At 42.3% G+C, this 26,849-nt stretch overlaps 1 protein-coding gene across 2 annotated transcripts in view; it reads right to left on the reverse strand.

The window, feature by feature from the left end:
* Positions 1-9,144: 9,144 nt before the first annotated feature.
* The window catches only part of RGS20 (regulator of G protein signaling 20), a 72,873-nt gene continuing 55,168 nt past the window's right edge, over positions 9,145-26,849 (reverse strand). For both annotated transcript variants that reach the window (XM_088023140.1, XM_088023141.1), the window contains 4 exons: positions 23,443-23,591; positions 16,529-16,615; positions 13,081-13,315; positions 9,145-10,044 (listed from right to left, as the gene is read on the reverse strand). In XM_088023140.1, coding sequence (XP_087879266.1) covers positions 9,856-10,044; positions 13,081-13,315; positions 16,529-16,615; positions 23,443-23,591 — 660 coding nt within the window. In that variant the 3' untranslated portion in view covers positions 9,145-9,855. The remainder of the gene's footprint in view (positions 10,045-13,080; positions 13,316-16,528; positions 16,616-23,442; positions 23,592-26,849) is intronic.

A 26,849-nucleotide genomic window follows, 5' to 3' on the forward strand; every position in this document is an offset into this window, starting at 1 on the left:
TGCATGCGTGTGCGAGCAGGGAGAGGTGTGAGGGGGAGAGAGAGAGAATCCCAAGCAGCCTCCACGCTGAGTGCAGAGCCCAAAGCGGGGCCCGATCCCATGACAGATCATGACCTGAGCTGGAATCAAGAGTCGGATGCTTAACCGACTGAGCCACCCAGGTGTCCCCAACTACTAAGGTGTTTTTTTAAAGGATAGTTTTAATTAGGTGATGCCTGCCTAGTTTTAAGTAAAGATTAGTATTGAGCAGTAGTACGGAACATGTTTTTCTCTTCTCTTTTCCTGGACTCCTGGTGAGGGAGGCAGGAGTGGTTCTCAGTAGGGCATCAAGCACATCCTGTGTGTGCACATAACGTAATATGAGAGACCACATAGTCTTAGTAGTGAAAAATACTAGCCAGTTGTTAACTAATGGGAAGTAAAAATAACTGTGTTAAATGAATATACATATATGATTATACATTAAATGAATATACAGAAGAATTAAATGAGACATATGTAGTGGGAATTAATTAAGAACCATCCTGGGAAAGCAGAAAATAATGATCTTGGTTTTCTAGCTCAGAGTTGATAAGCATCAGTTTACAAGTTTTGCTAAACCATGGCAAAAGTTCTGAAATACTTTTTTTTAAAGATTTATTTATCAGAGAGAGAGTGAGTGAGTAGGGGGGTGCACAGGGAGAGAATCCTCAAGCAGACTCCCCGCTGAGCACAGAGCCCGATGCGAGGCTTGATCCCATGACCCATGAGATCATGACCTGAGCTGAAACCAAGAGTTGGACACTTAACTGACTGAGCCATCCAGGTACTCCTGAAGTATTTATATATACCCAAACATTGAAATTTGTATATAACAAATGGAGAATAACTTTAAAGTATTAACAAGATACCAAAAGAAATAACAGACTATACTTCGAATTTTTATAGGTACACAGTGATTGTTTTTGTTTTTTTTTTAAAGATATTTTTTATATATTTATTTGACAGGCAGAGAGCACAGGTAGGCCGAGGGGCAGGCAGAGGGAACGGGAGAAGCAGGCTTTCTGCTGAGCAGGGAGCCTGATGTGGGGCTCGATCCCAGGATTCTGGGATCATGACCTGAGCCGAAGGCAGTCGCTTAACCAACTGAGCCACCCAGGCGCCCCACACAGTGATTGTTCTTAGAGGTCAAAGTGTAATTCAGGGATTTGAATTGAATTCACTTCTCAAAATAAAAACTGCAATTAGAGTGTTGTGGTTTAAAGAGTTAATCAACAATTACTCTTCTCCCTCCAGCCCCGCTCACACACACACATTTAGCTGTAGAAAATTAGCCATTTAAGAAGAGTTGAATATCCCACTGGGAAATGTGATGTGAATAGTCACTGACATAAAAGCCACATATTTTCGTCAGTTTCAAAAATAAGAAAAGTACCAACATTGAAGATGCTGCTTCATGGTAAACAGAACAGAATTACTGATTGACAAGTTCCTAGATAGTAATGGAGGAATTATGTTGCAGAAAGGTTAAGTCAACTGAAGTCAGTCAGAAGTAGTAAGAGTCGTGTATTGGAAGAATCTCATTGTGGCTTTACTAGATAACCAATAGCTATAACTTAGTAAAGATGGAGTCGGTACGTTTTTATGGGAAACTTATTCACTGCTCTATTTTTAACACCTAGAAGCATACTTGTCACATAGTAGATGCTCATGAGGTAGTTTTTCCTGGTTATCTTTGTGTTTGTGCCTTACATTTGTTCTTGACCGTATAGGAGCTGAGATGTAAAGAATATTCCACGTGTTGAGGACGAGCAGAAGCAGGGTAGATAACTACTGGTTGTCAATGTTTTATTTTATTTTTTTAAAAGATTTTATTTATTTGACAGAGAAAGAGCGAGAGAGGGAACACAAGCAGGGGGAGTGGGAGAGGGTGAAGCAGGCTTCCCGTGGAGCAGGGAACCCGATGTGGGGCTCGATCCCAGGACCCTGGGACCATGACCTGAGCCGAAGGCAGACGCTTAACGACTGAGCCGCCCAGGCGCCCCAGGCTGTCAATGTTTTAGACTCCTAACCTTAAAGGAAGAAATGTAATGAGCTAGAGTCCTGGGAGATCTCTCTGACACCTTAATTCTGCAAAGTGAAGCAACAGTTTTATTATTAATTGAAAAAAGGTTTTTTGGGTTTTTTTCCCCTCCAAATGGACCTGTGTACTCCTATACTTGTTTACCCAGCTGGTGGATGGAAAATGAAAGCACAGATGACTACCTCAAATGACTTGTTCTGATTCCTCTCCCTGGGTGCCACAAAAAGAGCTTATTATTATTATTTTTTTTCCCTTAATGCATGACTGCAAAGATAGCAACATTTCATATGTGACCTGCCATATAGTCCAGCTAAATTAGCCCAAGTGTTTCCAAAATTAGAGGACTGAGCTGTTTTGAAATAAAAGTTTTTTTAAACCCTCAAATATGGTTTACAGTGTGTATCCAAATTATTTTTGTAATAATTCCATTTGAAAGTATAGCTGATGTACAATACAAAAGCAAAAACCATGAGAGCACTGAACGGAATGGCTTAGCTCTACCTTTCGTCTTTTTGGCAGTCATTTCCAAACATCTTGTCTGATTCATTTAGGGGATGCCTTCTCACTTCCGTATGACCTTGCGGGTCTGTCACTGACTGTCCCACTCCATATCATGCCCCTTCCCTGGGATTGCTCTCTGAAAGATGAGAAACACTGTCTCTGCTGGAATAGCTAAATTAGCAGGGGGCTGCATCTGGGCCTTGCTGTACCATTTTGCTGACAATTTGCAGAGTCCCTCTGTGTGTGATGAAGCCAAAGGCAGTAGAAATGGAGAGACGGTCTGGATCTGATCTTGCTGCAGCTAGGACTACCCTGGACTTCCTGCTTATGAAAGCCAATCCGTTTCCTTTGTGTTTAAGCTAGTTTGAGATAGACTATTATAACAAGCAGCAGAAAAAAAAAATTTAAATCCTAAATTGTTTTGGATGAATATTTGAATTGGGTAAATATAAAATGATTCTAAATAAAAGTACTGCTATCAGAATATCAAAACCTTTGAGAGTACTACTGAGATTTCCAAGATACTGCAGAAATAGCGTAAGTGATCTAGAAGGGTAATTATGGTCACAGGTTCTTTATCAGCCTGATTTATCTCAGGATTATTTCACTAATCTGTCCATTATTTCCCTTCTTAATGATTGCAGTCCTAATCCTGTTTTAAAATTGATAAGAACATGTCCATAAGACCAAATGCTCAAGCCTCTCGTTAAAATTTTATTTATTTATTTATAATTTCTTTGGGGGGAGGTGGGAGGGTCAGAGAGAGAGGGAGAGAGAATTATCTTAAGCAGGCTCCATGCCCGTTATGGAACCCAACGCAGGGCTTGATCTCATGACCCTGAGATCCTGACCTGAGCGAAAATCAAGAGTCGGACACCTAACTGACTGAGCTGCCCAGGTACCCCACTCCTCATTAAAAACTTAAAAATTTGAAATATAATGGACATATAATATTGTATTTTAGGTGTACAACATAATGATCCAATATATGTATATTTTGCAAAATGATTGTCACAATAAGTAGTTAACATCTCTCACCACACATAATTACAATATTTTTTTCTTCTGATGAGAACTTTTAAGATCTTTCTTAACAACTTTCCAAATATACAATACAGCATTGGTAACTGTAGTCACCATACTGTTAGTTTTTAAAAATTTTTATGCCTAAGTAGATAATTCTCTTTTACTCAGACTTCTCATTCTTAGGCTAATCAAGTTTTAACTTTTCCTTTTCTTATAGTTAATATTTTGATTAATTATTTGCTTTTCCAGTGTATTCCACTGGGATAGTTAATTCAAGTCGATAGTTTATAATGCCAAGGCCACAACTTCATCTTCCATGAGATTAAGTTGATATTACTCAGGAAAAATCCTGTTTGGTGACTGTTGTACTTTAGATGATTCAAAACAGAAGGTTTTGCTTATACACATGCCAGGAAAGAAAGCTTAGATGGTTTAGCTCCAAATTCAGTAACCAGTGGAGAAAAAAAAAAAACCTGACTCGTCTAAGACAGTAGTAGTATTTTTTATATATGAAGGCTGATTTTTATTTTTTAAAAAAATTTTTTTATGAAGGCTGATTTTTAATAAATGTTTGTCATGTTATGTTTAATAAAATCTCCAGAGCCTTTATGAGTCATGAGGGCAAAGGAGATTGGTCAAGGCTACTTTTAACTACCACCTATGAAACTGGTTTTATTACCTTTGTCTTTTAGGTCAAAATCATGAACTAAAGAAAATGATCTCCCTGGCTCTGTAATTTTCTCTGTGTCTCTGTGTGTGTACGTGCACATACTGGGCTTTCTAGTCCTCTTTCCTAGGGAATCGGCATTGCATAGTGGTTAAGAGCTGTGAGACTTGGAACAAGGAACTTAACCTCTGTAAAGGGGAACACCATCCTACCTTAGAATTGTGACTAAGAAGGGCCAAACAATAATTTGTAAATACCTTGAAACAGTACCCAGCTCAGTCAATGAGGGAATTTTTTTAGGATGGCCATTTAAAAAAAATACATTTTTTCATTAAGTAGTCTGTGTGCCCAACATGGAGCTTGAACTCATGACCCCCAAGATCAGGAGTTGAATGCTTCACCAACTGAGCCAGCCAAGTGCCCCTCAAATGGCCATAATGTTAACATAAATAGGCACACATACATATCCTACAATTTGTTTTTTTCCTTTAACAGTTGACCTGAGAACACTCCTTATGAGTGCGTATAGATGTATGGGATTCATTTTCACCAGAGAGCAGTCTATGCGCATGTATAACATTTCCTTTAAAGACTGTTTCCCTGTGGGTAGTTTTTTTTTTTTTTTTTTTAAGATTTTATTTATTTGACAGAGACACAGCGAGAGAGGGAACACAGCAGGGGGAGTGGGAGAGGGAGAAGCAGGCTTCCCACTGAGCAGGGAGCCCGATGCGGGGCTCGATCCCAGGACCCTGGAATCATGACCTGAGCTGAAGGCAGACGCTCAATGACTGAGCCACCCAGGCGCCCCTGTAGGATAGATTCTTAAAAGTTTAGCTGGCTAGCTAATGGATATGTGCATTCAGAATAATAGATATTGCCTGATAGCTTTCCAAAAAGTCAAACTAGTTTACCTGTCAACAGGATATAAAGGCCCATTTCTTGACACTTTTGCTAATACTAGATATTATCAAACCTTTTGGTTTGGGCAAATCTAGGGAGCAAATAGTAACCAGTATCTTCTCGTTTTAATTCAAGTTCGTATGATTATCTTTTTGTATTTATTATGCTCATCTTTTTTTTGTTTATAGCCAGTTGATCTGTTGTTTTTATTGTCTTTCCTTTTTAGTCTATAGACTTGTCTTGTTAGTTTGTAGGCACTCCTAATGCATGCTGCATAGTAATTTTTAGTGTGTTTTATAGCCTGATATTTGTGTTTTAATTCTTTTTATGTTGTCTTGTGGCACAGAATTTAATTTTTTTTCATATAATCCAATCTATTAGTATTTTATGGTTTCTGGGTTTTATGTTTTGCTTAGGAAGACCTTTTCCATCTGAAGTTATAAAAATATTGCCTACGTTTTCTTCCAATATTCTTATAATGTTCTCTTTTTTAAAAGCTTTTAAACAGTTTGGAACTTATATTTGTTTATATATCCATTTTTCCCCCCCAAAAGGAGCACCATCCTTCCCAACAAATTAAGCTCTTCAAAGTTTACTTAAGAATTCTTAAAAACCTTAGAATTGCATTGAATTTGTAGGATCCTTTGGGGCTGCTTCAGGATTCTTTCATATACGTAGAAGTCACTAGCGATTTACCCACTGGACTGATATGTAGTGGCAGTGAGCTCTATAGCCACGTGGGTTGTAATGATCTCTTTCTGAGATGTGACACATTGTGAAATAAATTTTGAATGGAATTTTTGTTCCATAATTATATATTTATATAATGAGGGATGAGGTATATTTTCAATGCCTCTGGAGCTTATAGTCTAATGGGAAAGACAGGTATGTCAACATAATTTGCAAACTCAGATGATAAGTATTCTACTGGAAAATCCTGGAATACCTGAGAATGGCACCCAGTGCAATGGAAGTATGAATCAGGAGGTCAGGTAAGGTTTCTTGGAGGCAGTGATGTGTGAGGTAAATCTTAAACAGGAGTTTGCTAAGTGAAGGGTGGCATTTTAGAGAGGGGTAGGGGTAGCAGAAAGTATGAACAGTATGAGCAGTTTTGAAAGGATGAATATATACTTGTCTATAAGTATATATTCTAGAGTCTAAACCCTGTGTGGGGTTGGCTAGGAAGCCAGTAGCCCAACTATATATATAGAGGCCCTTGCTTGTATCCCATACCAAGAATTTGGTATTTGTACTCTGGGCAGTCAGGAATTACTGAAGATTCTAAGGAGTGGATGGAGGGTGACGAGCAGATTTGCGCGTGAGAAACATCACCTTGTGGCATTTTGAAAGGTGGATTTGAAAGGCTGAGATGGGGGCAGGGAGACCAGTTAGGAGGCTCTTGGCAATGATACTGGCAGGTGTGAGGTAATGGGGATCAGAAGGAGAGACAACATGAGAAATATTCAGAGTTAAGATCAGCAGGGCTTGGTGACTGTCTGCAAGGAGAAAGAAGGGAGAAGTTAGCACCTAGAGAAGAGCTTAGGCGACTGGCTGAGTAATTGGGGACTTAGGCAGGGGTGGGGCTTGAAGGGAGGGGGGCAGCAGGATGACAAGTCAGAATTTAGATGAATCTCACTCCTCTCTGGGATATGCAAGGGGAGATGTCAACCTGGCAGCTGATTATGAAAAGCGGCAGGAAGTGTACCCCAGGTCCTGATCTGGGAGCCATGAGCGTGTTGGCTCCATCCCAGGACCCCGAGATCATGACCTGAGCCAAAGGCAGCCACCCAGGCGCCCCTAAAGATTTTATTTTTAAATAATCTCTACACCCAACACGTGGCTCGAACTCACACCCCTGAGATCACCAATTGCATACCCTGCTGACTGAGCCAGCCAGGTGCCCCCACATGCGTTAGTTTGAATCTGCACAGCAAGCTGGCAGTTTCTCCTTGGCTGTCCTGCCCACCGCTCCCTTTCACTGTACTCCCTGAACTTCTGCCTCCTTTGGGGGGACAAATCTGCACAGCAATGCTAGGGATAAGGTACCATTATTATCCCCGTTTGTATAGTCAAGGAAACAGGCCCACGAAGACTACGTACCCACCCTCAGGCCGTGAGCAGGAGTCGGTCTGGCTCCAGAGCCCAGACACTTTGCTGCTGTGCCCCACTGGCTGGGAAGGGAGCGGAGGGAGAGGAGGAGGACCCTGAGAACAGCGAGAGCAGCAAGGAAGACAAGGAAGTAGTGTTTCCGGTGAGGCAGGGTCAGTGTCAGGGAGCTGGGCCGTCAACCCTGAACACGGTATCAGGTTTGGGCTGGTGGAGACCCCGCCACGGGGGGTGGGTGCGCTGCCGAGGTTCAAGGAGCGCCTGCGGAGATGAGCAAATGGAGACGGCACTCCTGCCGAGTCTGCTGAGAGAGGAAGAGGGGTCAGCAGTTATGTGACACAGGCTCGTTTTTAGTTGGGGAACCCGAGGTTGCACGTGGTGGCATGGGAAAAACCCAAGGTGAAGTTGAAGACACGGGAACGTGGGGGTATAGAGGGAGCGGAGTTCCAGGTAAGAGCGTTTAATTGACCACTATGTGCCCCCAACCCGTTCATTTGCTGCCATATCCCCACTTTCTTACCCTAACCGAGAAGGCAAATCCTTCTAAATTTTCTTTGGAAACTCTTTGTTTCTTGGTCCATTGATGCCAGGATTTACCTTCAGCTCTTTTCATGCTAGAACTCTCCCAGCAGTCTTACTCATCTGTGTTGAAAAATCCCAAATACTCCAGCCTAAAATCTTGGCCACCCAGGTCCCTCCATCCAATTGATGTCTTGACATCTTTTATCTGTCTTACAGACACTTCATACACTTCATGTCTGCAACTAGACTCATCTGGGGTTGCTTCAATTACAAATGCCTTCCCTACACCTCTGCTCCCCCACCCTCTGCCAAAATCTTCTGTAGCCCAAGACTTCTCTGGCTCAGTTCCTCCCTGTTACAGTACTTGCTAAGTATACTGTAGTGGCCATGAACACCTGTCATCCTTACTTAAATGTAAACCAGAGGGCAGAGTTTATAACCTCAATCACAATTATGTCCTCTGTCTAGTGAAAAATGAGCTGTAGACTATGGCATTAAAAGCACATGTAAGGGGTTGATGCCTTGAAAAGGAGGAAAGAGCACATTATTCCCTGGGACTGGACTGATGGAGGTGAGAACAGATGCCCATTCAGTCTTATTTGTAGGTTACATGGGAAGATGAAGCTGGTGGGGACCCATTTTCACCATAAAGTAGGAAGTAAGATGTTTCACTGAGAATGAGGGCAAGGGGCTTAGTCTGGGGCTTGAAGAGAGTAATGAAGTAATTATCAGGCCAGGTGAGGGTAACCAGGAGGAAAGAGCCCCCCCCCCCAGTAGGGTGAAGCCTGCCGTGGACCCCTTGCACGTAATTTCTAACCCACTACTCAAACCGTTCCAGATTTTGGATGTCTTTCCCATTCACTGCAGTGATGGGTTTCTTCAGGATGACTCAGGGATACAAACCACTAGTTTTACCTGGAAGCTGTTAAAAGTTATTTCATTTGCCTACAGTTAAAAATAGTGGCATCTAGGGACGCCTGGGTGGCTCAGTCAGTTGGGCGTCTGCCTTCAGCTCAGGTCATGATCCCGGGGTCCTGGGATCGAGTCCCACATCGGGCTCGTTGCTCGCGGGGAGCCTGCTCCTCCCTCTGCCCCTGCTTGTGCTCTCTCTCTGACGAATGAATAAAATCTTAAAAAAAAAAAAAATAGTGGGATCTAAAATCAGAATCCTAGTCTGGTACCTAAAATGATACCTTGCGTATCTCCCTACTTACTTCATCTTATAGTCCCCAATATTTAACATGTGGAATAAAAATGGAGATAAAACTCTTGTGCTTTATTTTTTTAGACTGAAAATGCCCATATTTCTTTGAATAATAAAAATGGAAATATGCTCATTTGAAAGTTGTTATGAACGCGACTAAGTTGTGAATTAAAAATTCATTCTTTAGGTTGGCAGATTATGATAATAAAATCATGGTAACTTTTCAACAAAAGAATTTTCTAAACACTACTTTCTTACCAAACAGGTGCGACTGACCCACTTAAGAGCACAGTACTTTCATTAACCATTACAGACACACGTGCACATACATACATGGATTCTAAGATAAAAGTGAAATTCCATTTTTATGAGTAGTGGTGACACATCTTTATAAAATGGGAATTTGGGTCCTGTGATGGCACTGAGAAGCAAAATACTCAAAACAGCTGGACGGAAGGAAGGAGTTGCTAAGAAACACCCGAACGCCTTTTCCTTGGGAGGAGAGTCATCCAATAACTGCACTCATGCAAAACAAAGGCGGTCTGGTTGGCTCCAGAGGATGTGCATGCCCCAGGCAGTAGTCTTCCAGAGTAACCTTTGCCATTGACAACATGCTGCGGTGACCGTAAATGTAAATATCCTATCTTTTTCTAAGACAGGCATACCCCATTTTTTTTTCAAAAGTATCACTACAGGTGGCCACGGTTTACACTGTGACTAGTCTTCTGTAAAAGCAAGCATCTGTTTATTAAAACAGCCCAAGTATTACTCTAGCAGAAGGTACTACTATCTCTAAGTTCCCTGTACTAGATGTAGTCCATCAGTTCTTTTATTATTTTATTAATAATAAATATATTTGATAACATCCTATGCTTCAACCGATTTCTCAGCTAAGGACTGAAGCAGATCTTTATAGAGGGCAGAGTTCATGAACCGGGGATAGGAGTCTCTGTGCATTAAGGTATAGATCTGGAGTTGTGCATCATCAAATATGTGTTGGGATGGCTCCACCATGTTCCTGTTGATGACTTCTCTTACTCGGGAGTCCAAGCTGACCTGTCAGTAGACACACATAAGAGTGGTATTAGACATATTTCTCTTTGGAAATCCACCCTCAATGCACCATGGCTTGTTCTGTTTTTTAAAAATCCCAAACCAAACAAAGTCATCCAAAAATCTAAATTGCTGAAAAAGAAACTGAACACATAATGAACAGGGGGTTCTCGAATTTCAGCAGTGTCAGAAGGCCATGGAATGCCTGTTATAACAGATTGCTGGCCCCCACCTGCAGAGTTTCCTACTCGGTGGGTCTGGGGAGGGGCCTGAAAATGTGTATTTGTCACAAGTTCTAGGTAGCGCTGGTGGGGATCACACTGCTTTAAGAAAACCACAACATTATTTTCTTTCTTTAAAATGATTTTTACTGTGTCCTTTGAAGAAAAAAGTAGCATGCACAGACGTACCCCTTGCTAATTTCCTGATAGCATTAGGGCTAAACCCCGGAAGTCCCAGGCTGTAGCCAGCTAGAACACAGTCGCAGATTTCTGGGAATGAGCGTCAGGCTGGCTGGTGAGTGGATGCTAACTCAGAGCACCGTGGAAGAGTTAAGAGTACAGGGCCCGTGTTTAAGTCCCAGCTATGTCACTGCTTAGTTGTGGGGCTTGGGGCAAAAAGTAAGCTGCACCCTAATGAACTCCTCCATAAAGGGGATAATGGAGATGGTAATTGGTGGGGATTTAATGAGAATTAATTTAAAGTCCTTGGAGTTCATTAAGTTCCTTAAGAAGAAGTTGGCTTTTTTTCTCTGATGTTTTGCTCATCCTAGAAAAGGCTGTCTCAGACCAGAGCAAGCTCCTGGGCTCAGACTCTCCCTGTAGGATGCCAGATAAACAAGACTACAGGCTGCAGAGATGCACACACAGACATCTTCTCTTCTGTGCGAAGAACCTTAGCCGGACCAGCTCGGCCCCAGGAGGCCATGACAGTGTCGATGCTATACAATGCACACACTCTTCTTTCATATAAACCTGAAAATATGACTAGCTATATCAGTAAATATTGACTTCAGTGATCTATCTTTCCAGATGCATATACCCATTTTCCTCCTGGAAAGCCCCTTGTGCCCACACACAGGTAACTCAATACAGTTGACCTTGAACAACATGCATTTGTATTGCATGGGTCCACTCATAGTGGATTTTTTTTTTATAAAATCTGTAAGTGCATTTTTCTCTTATGATTTCGGAGTAACAATTCTTTTCTGTAACTTTATTGTAAGAATACAGTATAGAATACATATACAAAGCACGTGTTAATAGCTGATGTCAGGCTTCTGGTCAAGAGTAAGCTTTTTTTTTTTTTAAGATTTTATTTATTTTTTGACAGACACAGCGAGAGAGGGAACACAAGCAGGGGGAGTGGAAGAGGGAGAAGCAGGCTTCCCACTGAGCAGGGAGCCCAATGCGGGGCTCGATCCCAGGGCCCTGGGATCACGACCTCAGCCGAAGGCAGACGCTTAACGACTGAGCCACCCAGGCGCCCCTGCAGTAAGCTCTTAGTAGTTAAGTTTTCAGGGAGTCAAAGTTATACGTAGACTATCGACTGTGGGGGGTCAGTGCCCGCAACCCCATGCTGTTCAAAGGCTAACTCTACATTCAACACAGATTGCATCTCCAGATCTCTTTCTTGTGTAGCTTGTGAAGGAAGAGAACTATTTATTTCCATCCAATTCCAAGTCCTTCTCATCCTTCCTTTTCCCTCTGGCTCTGTAGTCAGTCATAAAGTCTCGGGGACCCTGCCTCTTTAACCCCTCTCAGGTCTCTGCACCTCGTCCCTCTTCTCTGCCAAGATTGGTTCACTGGCCTCCTAACTGGTCTCCTGCCTGCTGAGTGCCCCTCCAAATCGCCCCACTGGTTGGTCAGAGGGCTCTTTCTAAAGTACAAACCCCATTCTGACACTCCAACTTCAGACCTGGCACTGACTTGGCCATGCACTCAGGGTAAGTCCAAAGTTTAAACTTAGGAGGTCTTTACGATCTGCCTCCATGAATAACCCTGGTCTACCTTACTATTCCACTCAAGAATGTAAAGAATTTGGAATTCTACTTGGAATTAAAGAAGGAGCTAGGGTTGCCTGGGTGCCGCAGTCAGTTGAACTTCTGACTCTTGGTTTTGGCTCAGGTCGTGATCTCAGGGTCGTGAGATCGAGCCCCGTGTCGGACTCCATGCTTAGCAGGGAGTCTGCTGGAAATTCCCTCTCTCTCTCTCTCTCTCTCCCCCCCCGCCCCTCCCCCACTCACTCGTACCATCTCTCTCAAATAAATAAATCTTCAAAAAATGTAAGAAAGGAGCTTGGTTTTGAGATCACCCTGACCCCACAGATTTTAGATTTGAAGGAACAAAAACTACGGGATGGAAGCTTGACTGATGTCCCCTGACAGTCTCTCTGCTCTAAGGGAAGGACACCCCAGGTAAAACCTCTGTGTTATATTAGCAAGGCTATTTCTATTCAAATAAAAATACCTGTAAAAAATAATTGGTGCTCAGAATAAAAGGATGATTTTATTTAAAGAAATGCTTACAGGGTATAATGGTTTTTGTTTTTTTAAGATTTATTCATTTATTTATTTGACACAGAGAGACACAGCTAGAGAGGGAACACAAGCAGGGGGAGCGGGAGAGGGAGAAGCAGGCTCCTGGCTGAGCAGGAAGCCCGATGCGGGGCTCCATCCCAGGACCCTGGGATCATGACCTGAGCCGAAGGCCGATGCTTAATGACTGAGCCACCCAGGCGCCCCGGGTATAATGTTTTTAAACGGTGTTTACAGTAAAATGCATAGACTCCCCCTTCTGGAGAATCTGGTGAAAGTCAGGAATACTTTCTCCAGAAAGAGGCACAAAAACTTTCACAGATTTCAGGGGCCACTGAGAGCCCGCTTGTGGGACCACAGTCCCGGCATCTGGATACTACGAGTGCGGGTGGAGTGGTCATCTCTGTCTTGGAATAGCTGTCACTGTGCCCGGGTGACCCAACACTGACGGGGTTCACTTTACCAACAGCCTCCTGGGAGGAAGCCCCTTGCAGGGTACGTACCTCTTTAGGAGAAAGAATAGAAATGTAGTCTTCATAGATTATCCTTGCTTTCTCTTCAATGATGGTTTTATTAGCTTCTTTTTTCAGTTCCTCACATGCCATCCAGAAAAGCATATTTTCTTCACTGAATTCTGTCCGGAGGAATTCCCGGAAAGCATTCCTTCCCGCTGGAGTGAGCATTACCTTGTCGAAGGACTGAGCCCAGGCATTGACCTCCTCCAGAGTGGGACTTGGGCTGAGTGGAGACAGAAAGGAAGGGGCCAGAGGGAGCTAGGTTATTGGTAATTACTTTGCATTTCCTCACTAGAAACAAACCCTTTTCCCTTCTGAGGATGAAAATGTGCACCTCGGCCCCTTTAGGAAGGGAGAGGGCTGTGCCCATTTCCATTGGCCTTTGGCAAAAACACACGAGTGCGATCCCTTCAGGTTGTTTAGCTGGAGTGCATGGCTGCTGGCCAAATGCTCGCAGGCTGATCTCCAGAAGAACTGCCAAGAGCGTACTTGTTCACATCTCGATGAGTCCTGGCAAAGCTTTATAACTGTAACAGTGAAGAAAAATCCTAGAAGCATCTGACCAAGACTTCCCAGTCACTGTGACAGAAGTACGTCAGACCTCAGCACACCACCTTGCAGAGCAGCCATGCGGCTGTGGAAAGATTACGTTATATAACTGCAAGCTATAAAGGGTGATTGTAACAAACACACATTATAGTTCAGCACTCACCGTGAGAACCGGCTGGTTACCACCAGCTGTGCCTACTGTGGTCCCATGGCCGCACCCTGCTCTCCTGACTCCCCCACCCTGAGGCACTGCTCGGCTTGACTTTGGACTCACCCTGGTTTAGTTTATTTTTACTTATATTTTAATTATATTGAGGTCAGAAAGCTTCGTCTGTCCAACAATGATCCCTATTAAATAATTTCTTTCCCCCTACCTTTCTTTTCATTGTTTCTATGTAGGTAGGTATCCCTGAAGAGTATCTATCCTTCAGTGGTTTTTTTTTTCCTTCACTTTATAAAAATGGCTGACTCCATGTTGTCTTCTGCCACTTGCTTTCATCACCCAACACTAAGTGTCTAAGAGCCCACGTGGCTGTATGTGGCCAGAGTTCCTGAGCACGCAGGATTTATCTCCAACTTTCCATTCTTGTACTATCCTCATCTGGTTTTGGTATCCCTGTTGAATTGATTTCTTAGACATTTGGGTAGTTATACACGACCTGTATAACCTTGGAATGATTAATTCCAGAACTGCTTTGTGGAACCAATCTGCAAAACCCACTGGATCTATTGTTTATTTTATAGGAGGGTATTGTGAGTTGAGTAATGTCCCCTAAAAAAGATATGTTGATGTCCTAACTCTAGTACCTCAGAATGTGACTAGATTTGGAAATAGAGTCTTTGTAGATTTAACTAAGTTAAGATGAGGTGATTAAGATGAGCCCTCATCCAGTAGGACTGATACTCTCCTTTTTTTAAAGATTTTATTCATTTATTTGACACAGAGAGATAGTGAGAGAGGGAACACAAGCAGGGGGAGTGGGAGAGGGACAGACTCCCCGCTGAGCAGGGAGCCCGATGTGGGGCTCTATCCCAGGACCATGAGATCATGACCTGAGCAGAAGGCAGCCACTCAACCGACTGAGCCACCCAGGCACCCCTAGGACTGATATTCTTATACAAGAGGAATCTGGGGGCACCTGGGTGGCTCAGTCGGTTAAGCGTCTGCCTTGGGCTCAGGTCATGATCCCGGGGTGCCCAAGGTCCCACTGGCAGGATGGTTAGAGTCAGGCCTCAATGAGGCATTCTGGTTTCAGATATTAGAGCCTCAAAGCTTTAGTACAGAATACAACATACCGGAATATATAAGATAAAAGCCATTTTTAAAAATAATTATTTTTTTCAGTAATCTCCACACCCAACATGGGGCTTGAACTCACAACCCTGAGATCAAGAGTTGCATGCTCTTCCAACTGAGCCAGCCAGGTGCCTCAAGATAAAAGCTATTTAAAAATTTTTTAAAATTTTTTATTTATTTGAGATTTATTTATTTATCTGAGAGAGAGAGAGTTGGGGGAGGAGCAGAGGGAGAAGCAGACTCCCCACCATGACCTGAGCCTAAGGCAGATGCTTAACCCACTGAGCCACCTAGATGCCCCTTGATAAAGGCTATTTTTAAACACGCTCATAAATTGTGGAAGATTTTTAAAAAGTTTTTACTTATTTTTTTTTTAGAAATCTCTACACCCAACATGGGGCTTGAAAACTCATGACCCTGAGGATCAAGAGTCTCATGCTCCTCCAATGGAGTATGCCAGGCGCCCCAAATTGTGGAAGATTTTAATATGTTTCCCAGACTTTGAAAAATCTTGGTAAGGATAAATAAGATAAAGAATGAAAAAGAAACTCTTAAGGGCGCCTGGGTGGCTCAGTTGGTTAAGCGACTGCCTTCGGCTCAGGTCATGATCCTGGAGTCTCAGGATCGAGTCCCACATCCGGCTCCCTGCTCAGCAGGGAGTCTGCTTCTCCCTCTGACCCTCGCCCCTCTCATGCTCTCTCTCTCATTCTCTCTCTCTCTCAAATGAATAAATAAAATCTTAAAAAAAAACATTAAGTAGCCTTTTAGGCTACTTGTTTTTTTCCCTTCAAAAATTAGCAATTTAATACTAGGCCTATTTGAACAATGTTTTTAGGATATTTGTCCAGTATCTGTAATTATATAGGTATAATACCAAGAAAAGGTATTAGAATAGGTAAGCCAACTGATAATGCAGGAACAAAAAGATAATTTTAAAATCTGACATTATGGGGTGCCTGGGTGGCTCAGATGGTTAAGCGTCTGCCTCCGGCTCAGGTCATGATCTCAGGGTCCTGGGATCGAGTCCCACATTGGGCTCCTTGCTCAGCGGGGAGCCTGCTTAAAGCAAGGAGCCTGCTTCTCCCTCTGCCTGCCACTCCCCCTGCTTGCACTCTCCCTCTTTCTCTGGCAAATAAATAAATAAAATCTTTAAAAAAAAATCTGACATTATGGAAAGTAATTTGTGTTTTCTTCCCAACTTTTTTTTCCCCAAAATACTTAAATTAAGACAATACATTAGCTAAAGTATATAGTTAAGAAAAAAATGTACTTTTAAAACTTTCTGAAAACCAAACATGTATGTTTCATTATGGTCTTTTATTTTAAAAAAGTCTATCATATGAAAATAGGATAATACCATATTTTGTCAGGAAGCCTCAATTTATATTTGTGATTAGCAGGGATGATATTAATAATGAAACTAATTTTTCTCCCTGTCACACAATGAACTCTACAGAGTGGAAAGGGGTGCCACATTATTATTTGATATTAAACTGCAGTTAGAGAAACTGTGTTACAATGATGAAAAATCAAAACAATAAGGCTGGCATTTCTGTCTAAAAATTTAGTGAGCTAAACAACGAGATTCACCTTTCTTCACAGGTTGGAAGGTCTTCTCGTGTGAGTTCATGGGAGGGCCTCCTGGGTCTCTGTTCTTCTTGGTTTCTAACAGTAAGACTGCATGAAACAAGACATTTACATGTCAGTTGAGATCATTCTGCATCAAGGAATATTTTAAAGGGAACTCCAGATTACCAAGTAGAATTTCTTTCCTTTCTTGAAAAAAAATTGACCCTGACTGGTTTTCTTAAGAAAACCAAAATTAGGGCTCCTGGGTGGCTCCGTCAGTTAAGCATCTGCCTTCAGCTCAGCTCATGATCTCGGGGTCCTGGGATGGAGCCCCGCTGGGCTGTCTACTCAGTAGGGAGTCTGCTTCTCCCTCTCTCTCTGCCCTCAACTCTTGCTCACTCACTCTCAAATAAATAATCTTAAAAAAAAAAAGAAAACCAGAAGTATGATGCTAAAATATTAGCAAAATAAATTATAATACTGTGGTCTACACTAGTTGAGAGTTTACATTTAGATTAATAGCTTTTTAAAGATTTTACTTATTTGACAGAGAGAGCAAGAGAGCACAAGCAGGGGGAGCAGCAGGCAGAGGGAAAAGCAGGCTCCCCCCTGAGCAGACAGCCCGATGCTGGGATCGAGCCAAGGACCCTGGGATCATGACCTGAGCTGAAGGCAGACGCTTAACTGTCTGAGCCACCCAGGTGCCCCTGGTTATTTGCACTTTTTGGCTGTTATAAATAATTCTGCAGTGCATGTTCATGTACAAGTTTTTTCTGTGGATGTTTGTTTTTATTTCTCTTGGGTAGACACTTAGGAGTGGAAATGCTTTCCTATGGTAACTCTATTTTTAGCATTTTGAGGAAGTCGCAAACTGTGTTCCAAAGCAGCCACGCCGTTTTATATTCCTAACCAGCAGTGCCGGAGGGACTCAGTTTCTCCACATCCTTGCCGACGCTTGTTAGTGTCTCTCTTTTTTATTCTCACTGTCTCAGGGGGTAGGAGGTAGTACCTCACTGTGGTTTTGACTTGCATTTTGCTAATGGCTAATGAGATGGAGTATTTTTTCATGTATTTATTAGCTCTTTCTATGTCTTCTTTGGAGACCTGTCTACTCAGATCTTTTGCCTACTTTTATTTATTTATTTATTTATTTAACGATTTTATTTATTTGACAGAGAGAGTGAGCACAAGCACAAGCAGTGGGAGTGGTAGGCAGAGTGAAGGAGAAGCAGGCTCCGTGGGACTGTGACCTGAGCCGAAGGCAGATGCGTAACCGACACAGCCACCCAGGTGCCCCCCTACTTTTACTTTTTAATTTGATTTTTATTTAAATGTCTTTTTAAAATTTTTAAAAAAGATTTTATTTATTTGAGAGAGAGAGAGAGAGAGACAGAGATAGCAAGAGGGAGGAGGGAGAAGCAGGGCTCTCCACAGAGCAGAGAGCCCGATGCGGGGACTCGATCCCAGGACCCCGGGATCATGACCTGAGCCAAAGGCAGACACTTAACGACTGAGCCACCCAGGCGCCTGAGTTCTTTATATTCTGAAGGCTATTCTTTTTTTACACCAATTCTGTATCTTTCTTCCTTTTGAATTATTTTGTGTTTGCATTAATTTAGCAACCATTCTCTTGGGATTTCCAGGTATAATCTCGTATCTTCTGCAGATAGGGAGAGTCTTAACACTTCTCTTCTGATTCTTAGGCCTCACATTGTTTTCTCTTGTCCAGCTGCATCAACTGATAGCTAAAATACAATGTTAGACAGTAGGGGAAAGCATAGACATCCTTGCCTTGTTCTTGCTTTCAGGAGGAATGCTTTTAGTTCCCCACTGATTTCAAAATGGACTTTTTATATTGGTTATTTGAGTTTGCTTTATCTGACTATTGCTCCTGTACTCTTCTATTTCTTTTATTATAGCTTTCCTCTCCACTCTTTCCACCATTTTAGAAGAGTAATTCAGCCTAGTTTTAGCACGTTTGCTTTATGGATTTTCAGTAATTGTGCGTGTGTGTGTGCAGCTCTGTTTCTCCTTAATGCAAAGTCATTAGAAATGCAAGAACTCTTCTGACTTGTTGCTTTCATGATGCCAGTTTCAGTAAATAATGGTTTCTTGAAACAAAAATAACTTAAGAGGCATCTGGAGGGTGTTCTCGCTGCAGGAGCATTAATACTGCCTGACTTCTCAGGCTTCTTTTGTAAGCAGAAAACATCAGTACACAATGGGTATGAAAAATCAAAGAGAAAAAGAAAGGATGAATTTGACACAAGATTCTAAGAGAACTGGAAATTACATTGTGAATTAAATAATACAATCTTTATTTAAGCTTTGACATTTTTTCCATGTCTTATTTTTTAAAAGAATATTTCTCAATGAGGTAATGTGTTCTTAAAAAAAGCGAAAAATATATTTTATGTCAATTTTTTAACCTGAGTGTCTTGTTATTGTTACAGTAGAAGAAAAGGCTGCTAGAAGCTAAAATAGTTGCTCACCATGTTTAAGAGCTAGTCAGTAAAAGGAGCCCCATAGTTAGATATATTTTGGTAAATTTCTGAGCTACAAAGAGGAAAAATTCTTCAATCTCTAGAAAGGAAAAAAAGTTTATTTTTAAGAAATTCAGCATCAGCATGACTTCTTTGATAAAACAAAATGCCAGAAGGCCATGAAGCAGAATTTTAAGAAAGATAATACAAGGGCTTAGAAAACATATTTCCTTTTTCTTTTCTTAAAAATTGCCTCTACTATGTATTATCAACGCGGGTAAGTCTCAAAAGCATGCTGAGAAAAAAAAAATCAAGGAGGTTATACATTGAAACAGTTAAAAGTTTGCTGTGTGCCTTTTTTTAAAGATTTTATTTATTCATGAGAAACAGAGAGAGAGACAGAAAGAGGCAGAGGGAGAAGCAGGCTCCCTAGGAAGCCCAAGTGAGACTCAATCCCAGGACTCTGGGATGATGACCTGAGCTGAAAGCAGACGCCTAACCGACGGAAGCACCCAGGTGCCGTGTACCTTTTTTTTTTTTAAAGATCTTATTTACTTTTTTATTTGAGAGAGAGGGCGGGGACGGGGAGAGGGGAGAGAGAATTCCAAGCGGACTCCACACTGAGCATGGAGCCCGACTCGGAGCTTGATCCCACAATCCTGAGATCATGACCGGAACCCAAATCAACAGTTGGATGCTTAACCAACTGAGCCACCCAGGTGCCCCACAATTTTTTCCCCTCCAGTACATGCATTTAAGTGCTGTATGGTATTGCATTGTATAACTACACTGCAATATATTTATCCATTCTCTGTTCATGAACTTTAGAGATATTTTCCATTTTTCTCAATCAGATTAATGCTTCAGTGAATCCTCTCATACAGGTCTCCTTTTGCCTATGTGCAAGAGGTTTTTTTTTAGGGTACAGTATTGTATTTAGAAGGCTATATATTTAGCTTTCACATATCCAATCCTTGTTGGTAGGAGCACAAGTGGATTATGTTTTGTTTCATTTGTTTATTTTTCTTTTGGTTATTATATTCTTGTAAGTTCTTTCTTTATATGTTCTAGGTTTATGTTCTTTGTTTGCTAAATGCCTTGTAATTATCTTCTCCCAGTATGTTCTATCTGTTCATTTTACTTCTGATCTTTTGTTAAACACATTTTTAAAAGTTTTATTCAGATATAATTTGCACACCATAAACTCACAATTTAAATGGTCCAAGTCAATGGTTTTAGTTTATTCATACAATTGTGCAACCATCACCATGATTTTAGAACAGTTTATCACTGCAAAATGAAACTGTACACATCAGCACCCATCCCCTAGGGCTAGGGAACTGCTCATCTACTTTCTGTCTCTGTGACTGTGAGTTTATCTGTTCTAGACATTTCATATAAATGGAATCATACAGTATATGTTCTTTGGTGTCTGTCTCCTTTCACTTAGCATCATCTTTTCAAAGTTCATCCATGTTTTAGCAGTTTCAATACTTCACACTTTTTATGGTCAAATCATTTTCCACTGTATGGATATACCACATTTTGTTCATCCATTCATCAGTTGATAGACATTTGGGTTGCTTCTACTTTTTGGCTAGTATTAATCACACTGCTATAAATATTCATGGATAAGTCTTTGTGTAGAATATGTTTCTATTTCTCTTGTTAGACACATTTTTATATTTTAATGTAGTCAGATTTATGAATCTTTTTAAAAAGTAGTTCTTCCCAATACCAAGATCAGAAAGATATAGTCTGTATTTTATTCTTGGCTACCCACATTTAGGGCTTTAAACCATCTGGAATTGATCTTGTTTTCTTTAAGGGAGAGATTGGGTTTTGCATGAGCTGCAATATAGGAATAGAAGTATTTTTGTGGATTTGGATACCAGGTAGGGTGACCAACTTTCTTGGTTTGCCTGGGACTCATGGGTTTTCTGGGGCATAGGACTTTTCAGTGCTAAAACCAAGATAGTCCCAGGAAGCTGGGATGAGCTGGTCACCCTAATACCAGGTATCTTGGTATTTATAAAATAGTTCATTCTCTCTTTTGTTGAAATCACCTTTGTCCTATGTTGATAGTTCTCTATCTTTTTTTTTTTTTTTTAGTTCTCTATATTTCTTTTACTGTCTTCCATCAATGTGGAAACTGTTATACTTCTGACTAATCAAGAATACCATTAATTTGGAAAGAAAATGTAATTTTTTTCCCTAAAGAAGTCTGAAGTTACCTGTCTACCATGAACATGAGATTATTTTCTTACAATGTTGGATTCTTTTTAAAATTAAATATGATGTTTTATAGCTATATTTGATCAGTTTTGCGTCCATGATTGTTACTTGTTTCCCATGACGTGTCCTCTGGGTTCACTTTTTCTTCCTGAAGTACACCCTTTCTTGTTCTTTTAGGGTAGGTCTGAAGACAGTTAGCTCTCTTGGCCTTTGTATGTCTGAAAATGTCTTGTTTTACCCCCAACTCTTGAATTATAGTTTGACTAAGTTTTCCATTACTTTTCTCCAGTTCTTTGAAGACATTGCTCCATTGTATTCTTTTAATTGAAGCATAATGAACATACAGTGTTATATGAGTTTCAGTGTACAATATAACAATTCAACATTGTTTCTCATTGCTCTATTGTCTGTTAAGTACACATAAAATATGTGCTGCAGGAGTGTTGGCTATGATGATGATGATGTCTAAGCACAGCTCCGTAATTTATTCACCCTAGTTGGGTGCCAGTAGGAGCCTGCTCTGGAAACAGCAGGCCACCATCTGCTATGCTTACACCATCGGTGGAGCACATTGTTCAGGCCACGATCTCGGCCTCCTGTGTCCCTCTGAGGCAGCAGAGAAGGGAGGGTGACAGGGTCAACAGGAGTCTCCCCACACCAGGATATCTCTGCCCATCTCTCACACAATCACCTCTAATTACCTCACTGAAACTGATTAGCAGAGTGAAGGACTGGAAGAGGGGCTGAAATGAAACCCCGTCATCACTAGTGGGTATCTTTCCGGTCTAGGGAGGGTCCTGGACACCCACGTGTGTACAGTGTGCAAACACGGGCCTCTCCTCCGGATTCCTGCCGAGTCCTTTAGATGCCTACTCGGGGCTGAAGCCTTGCTGGAGTGCCAGACCGCTTGGCTCCTGCCAGCCCCACGTCCCTCATATTCCCACTTGCCATCTGGGGTTTTGCTCTGAACAGGCCAAGCACCCACCATCATGATTCCATCAGGCCTCAGAGTGTGGTACTGCTGGGTCCCATCTACTGGATGGGAACTTCTTGGAAGTTAACACTAGCTCAAATCAAGCAAGAGACCAAATTTTCCTGGACATTTAATGTCAGCCTCCACCTGCTTCGCCCCAATTATAACAGTCCTGTCACTGTTTTTCATAGCTGTACTATCACTTGGTCAACTTCTCTTCTGGGGAGTGAGGTCTTGGTCCAACTTGTGGTCAAGACCACATAAACATACAATATTTTAGTTGCCTGAAGTTAGGCACACATTTGGTGGGCATAAGCACTTCTTGTAGCCAAGATTTCAGAAATGCCACCTAACGTTCCTATGATTTCTAGATATAAACTCTATACATTCCTCCAGACCTTTGACAATGACTCAAATGGTCAAGGATATTTTCCATTCAAGTTGTGTATCTCTCTTTTGAAGCAAAGACTGTGTATCTTACTGTACACCAGTAAGTTAGCCTATATTTTTATATTCTTCTGGTAAGCATTTATTTTGACATTTCTCTTTTTGAAAACATGAAATTCATGAAAGAAAAACAGAAGATAAAATCCAGGCGCCCTCTACTTAACCTTAACCTTTAAGACCCACCTTAAATTCTAACTCCTCTACAAAGCCTTTATTACCAAGTACACTGCCTTGAGTTCACTCCTTTCTAACCATCTAGTTATTGTTTCTGCCCAAATATTAATATTTGATCACCAGTGGCCTTAGACTATTCTTTAGTTGTTTAACACACTAACCTGATTTCAGGGATTTGAATAGAAATCCCTTGAGCTGGAATACAGAGCCCCTTCGTGTGTGTGTGTGTGTGTGTGTGTGTGTGTGTGTGTGTGTGTGTGTGTGTGTGTTGTTGTCCTTCACAGATCCCAAATCAGTGTCAGGCATATAGTAGTTGTTTAAAAATATGTATGGGGGCACCTGGTGGCTCAGTCAGTTAAGTGTCCAACTCAAGCTTTCAGCTCAGGTCATGATTTCAGGGTCGTGAGTTTGAGCCCCACATTGGGATCCACACTCAGCACGGAGTCTGCTTGAGATTCTCTCTCCCTCTCCCTCTGCTCCTCCCACTCGTGCTCTCTCCCTCTCTCAAATAAATATTTAAAAAAAGAACCAAAAATGCCTCGAGAGTTAATCATAAGCTGGCACTACTCAGGGACACCGTTTGCCCATCAGGAGGGCATGACGGGGAAAAGGCCCGACCTTACCAGGAACAGCTGCAGCAGCAGCACCAGCAGAAGCAGCAGGTGTTGGACCCGCGGTCCCCCGCCCCGGGCTGGCCTGGCGTGGAGCTCGTGGTCTCCTGGGCTGCAGGCATCTGCCGTTTCCGCATCTCCGTCCGCTCAGATCTCATGGGCTGCAACCGTGCAAGCAAAAGGGGGGCCAGTTACCACCACACAAGGCCAGAGAGTCAGTTGTCTGGATCGCTGAACAGGCACAATTATGACTCTTTCCAGGTCATTTCTGAGAATTCTGGCAAAATTTGGTGCTTATCATCCATTTCTAGAGCCAACATTTCCCATTTAGCATCTGCCAATCACTGAATAAAAGGACGAATGGCGGGGTCCCTGCTCTAAGGTGCTTGCAGGTCAGGAGAGGACTCAGACAAACGCTGACATCACCTACGGAAGGCCATGGCAGTGGCAGCTACAATGAGGGCATTTTGCAGCCCTGATGTCCCCTCTGGGCTGAACTGCCAGGGAACAGTCCCAGGTGACAGCTGAGTTAGGGATGCCCACAAGGCATGACTGTGTGAGCACTTGGGCCAGAGCACTCATGTGGGAGGAAGCCAGGTCAAGATGGCAGGCATGCTAACAAGGCAGTAAGAGGAAACGTCCCAAGAGGGAGGACGGAAGTCCTGGGAGGCCGTCAGGTTCTGAGACCCCACTGACTGACAGGTCCAAGCCTTAACTAGCTGTGAAACCTTGAAGAAGTTAGGCTGCTCCAATATGTGCAAAGCACCCAGATCCCCACCTGCTACTTAGTGTTGCTCAATTATTCCCAGGAAGCAAGGGAGGGCTGGGGACCCTGGCCTGCTCTGATCTGTCCTGCCATCTGCAGGGACAGTCCCCCTGGCCTGTCCCAGTGGACCACAAGCCATTGCAAACAAGGTCTACGCCCTTCAACCTCCCCTTTTTCTGAGGACCATGAGAATGGCTGAAGGAGAGAAGCATAAAAGCAACGTAAGAACGAGAAATTGCCGAGTGCACTTTTCTGTTTGATGCTGTCATTCAAATGTTGGTGAAGTAAAAGCAAAAAATACCAAAGCTTACATTAAAGAACCTTAAATAGGACTTTGGGATTAAATTCTGGATGTGTTCTTCTATTCCAGCAGTAGATTTATCTCTTCCTACTATTACTAATTCTTATATTCTACTGGACTTTTTTTTTTAAGATTTTATTTGTCAGAGAGAGAGAGAGAGAGAGAGAGAGCACGAGTGGGGGGGAGGGGGGGAGTGGCAGGCAGAGGGAGAAGCAGGCTCCTCGCTGAGCAGGGAGCCCGATGTGGGAGTTGATCCCAGGACCCTAGGATCATGACCTGAGCCGAAGGCAGACACATAACTGACTGAGCCACTCAGGTGCCCCTGGAATTTGTTTTAATGATTATAGTTTTAGTATATGTTTTTATATTGGGTAGGTGAAGTTCTCTTCACAAATTTAAAAAAAATTGTTTTTGGTTGTTCATGTCTGTTTTCTCCTCCAGTTAAATTTTGGAATCAGTTTTTCTAGGTCCAGAAATACTATGTTGGGATTTTGAGTAGGACTACATTGAATTTATAGATTTATGAGAAATGACATCCGTTTGAGTACCTGCCAAATCAGGATGAGTCCTCTGGAGTAGCCCTTTTAATTATCCCAGGATGTAGCTCCAGGAGTGCAAGAGAGACGTGGTCAAGTGTTTAGCGTCCTTTCATCCACAGCCGGAACAACGCTCACAACTCCCGTCCACAGTGCCCCGCCGGAGCAGTCCAGGATGCCCACACTGGGGCGGCTCACTTGTTCAAAGGGTGGAGACAGACATCTGTCTAGCTCACAGCCATGTTTTATGGGCACCACAGGCAGACAAGCCCCCTTTAATGCCCCCGGGGTGGAAACCTGGGGCTCCTCCAGGCATCTGTGCCATTGCAGCAGAGACATGATGGTTTCCCTTCATTCAGGACACTGAGGGGCAAGGACAAGCCAGTACAGGCTCCAAACAAAGGTGCTGGGAGCAGGACATGGCCCAGGCAATTATTTTCTAAGAGATACTGATGCAACTTGCCTCATTAACAAAAAAAAATCCCAATAGCTTCCCAGAAGGAAGGACTGTGACGTGGTAACGTCAACGGGTTTCAAGGGACTACTTTTCCAACATCTTTGCAACACTGGGTCTTCCCAATCAGTACATGAAATACGTGTTCACTGAGAGCCTCTCTTCTGTAGATTTTAAAGACTTTCCTCAAACAGGTCTTGCACATTTTTGATAGGTTTATTTCTGAGTATTTTATGGATCCGTTTTTGCGTTGTAAATACTTCCCCACTTCAAGTTTCTAAGTAGTTATTTTGGTGCACAGGAAGGCTAAGGGTACTCTATCTGGCCTCCCCGCTGACTTCTCTCATTAATTCTAGTAGTCTTTCTACTGATCCTCTTGGGTTTTCTAGGCAGATGATCATACGGTCTATAAATAGTCACACTTGTCGGTTTACTTTCTGTACCTTTCCAAGTCCAAGATGCTTCCTCGCCTTGGTCTTATTTCATTGGCCAAGAAGATCTGTAAATACTGAAAAGTAGCAGTACTTGTAGGTACCTTTGACTTCTTCATGACTTTAACGAGAAGACTGATGGCACTTTGCCCATATGTATAATGTGTGCTGGAGGTTTCTGGAAGAAGACAGTTTTACGGAGTTAAGCATAATTTCTTCTATTAGTTACATAGTACAAAATAAGTTGTGCCTGCTTATCTTATCATTTATTTATTTTACCAAGAGATAGAGAGTACAAGTGGGGGGGAGGGGCAGAAGGAGCAGGAGAGAGACTCTCAAGCTGACTTGAGCTCAGCGTGGAGTCTGCTGCGGGGCTCGATCCCAGGACACTGAGATCATGACCTGAGTGAAACCAAGAGTCAGCTGCCCAACTGACTGAGCCACCCAGGTGCCACCCACCCCTCCTGCCTATCTTATTAGTTAACACATTTTATTTGCTTGTACACACCTCATGTTTGTAAATCCTGGGAAGACTTAATGATTTAGTGAGCAAACTCCTCTGAGAGAACATCGTAGGGTTGCTCATGACTAAAGACAGCCTTCAGAAATCAAAGGCAAATGACATCCAAGTCTGTTCTTACACATTTTTGAAAATGGCTCTATTAAGGTGGAACAAACATACAGTCTGCACATACTGTTTATAGGGCATAATTTGCTAAGTTCTGGCACGCACACACCTGTGAAACTACCACTACAATCATGACTGCATTATCCACCTCAAGCGTCCTCACACCCTTGAGGACTCCCTCCTGCAGGCCCCCCTCATCTGCTCCTGCCTGTTTTCAACAATCACTGATCTACTTTCTCCCACCATCTGTTAATTTGCATTTTTAAGAATTTTATACAAGTGGAATCTTTTTTGTCTGGCTTC

Source organism: Eumetopias jubatus, unplaced genomic scaffold (assembly GCF_037043125.1).
Source record: "Eumetopias jubatus isolate StellerSeaLion01/CBP00866 unplaced genomic scaffold, mEumJub1_p1.0 scaffold_4, whole genome shotgun sequence".
NCBI classification, from domain to species: domain Eukaryota; kingdom Metazoa; phylum Chordata; class Mammalia; order Carnivora; family Otariidae; genus Eumetopias; species Eumetopias jubatus.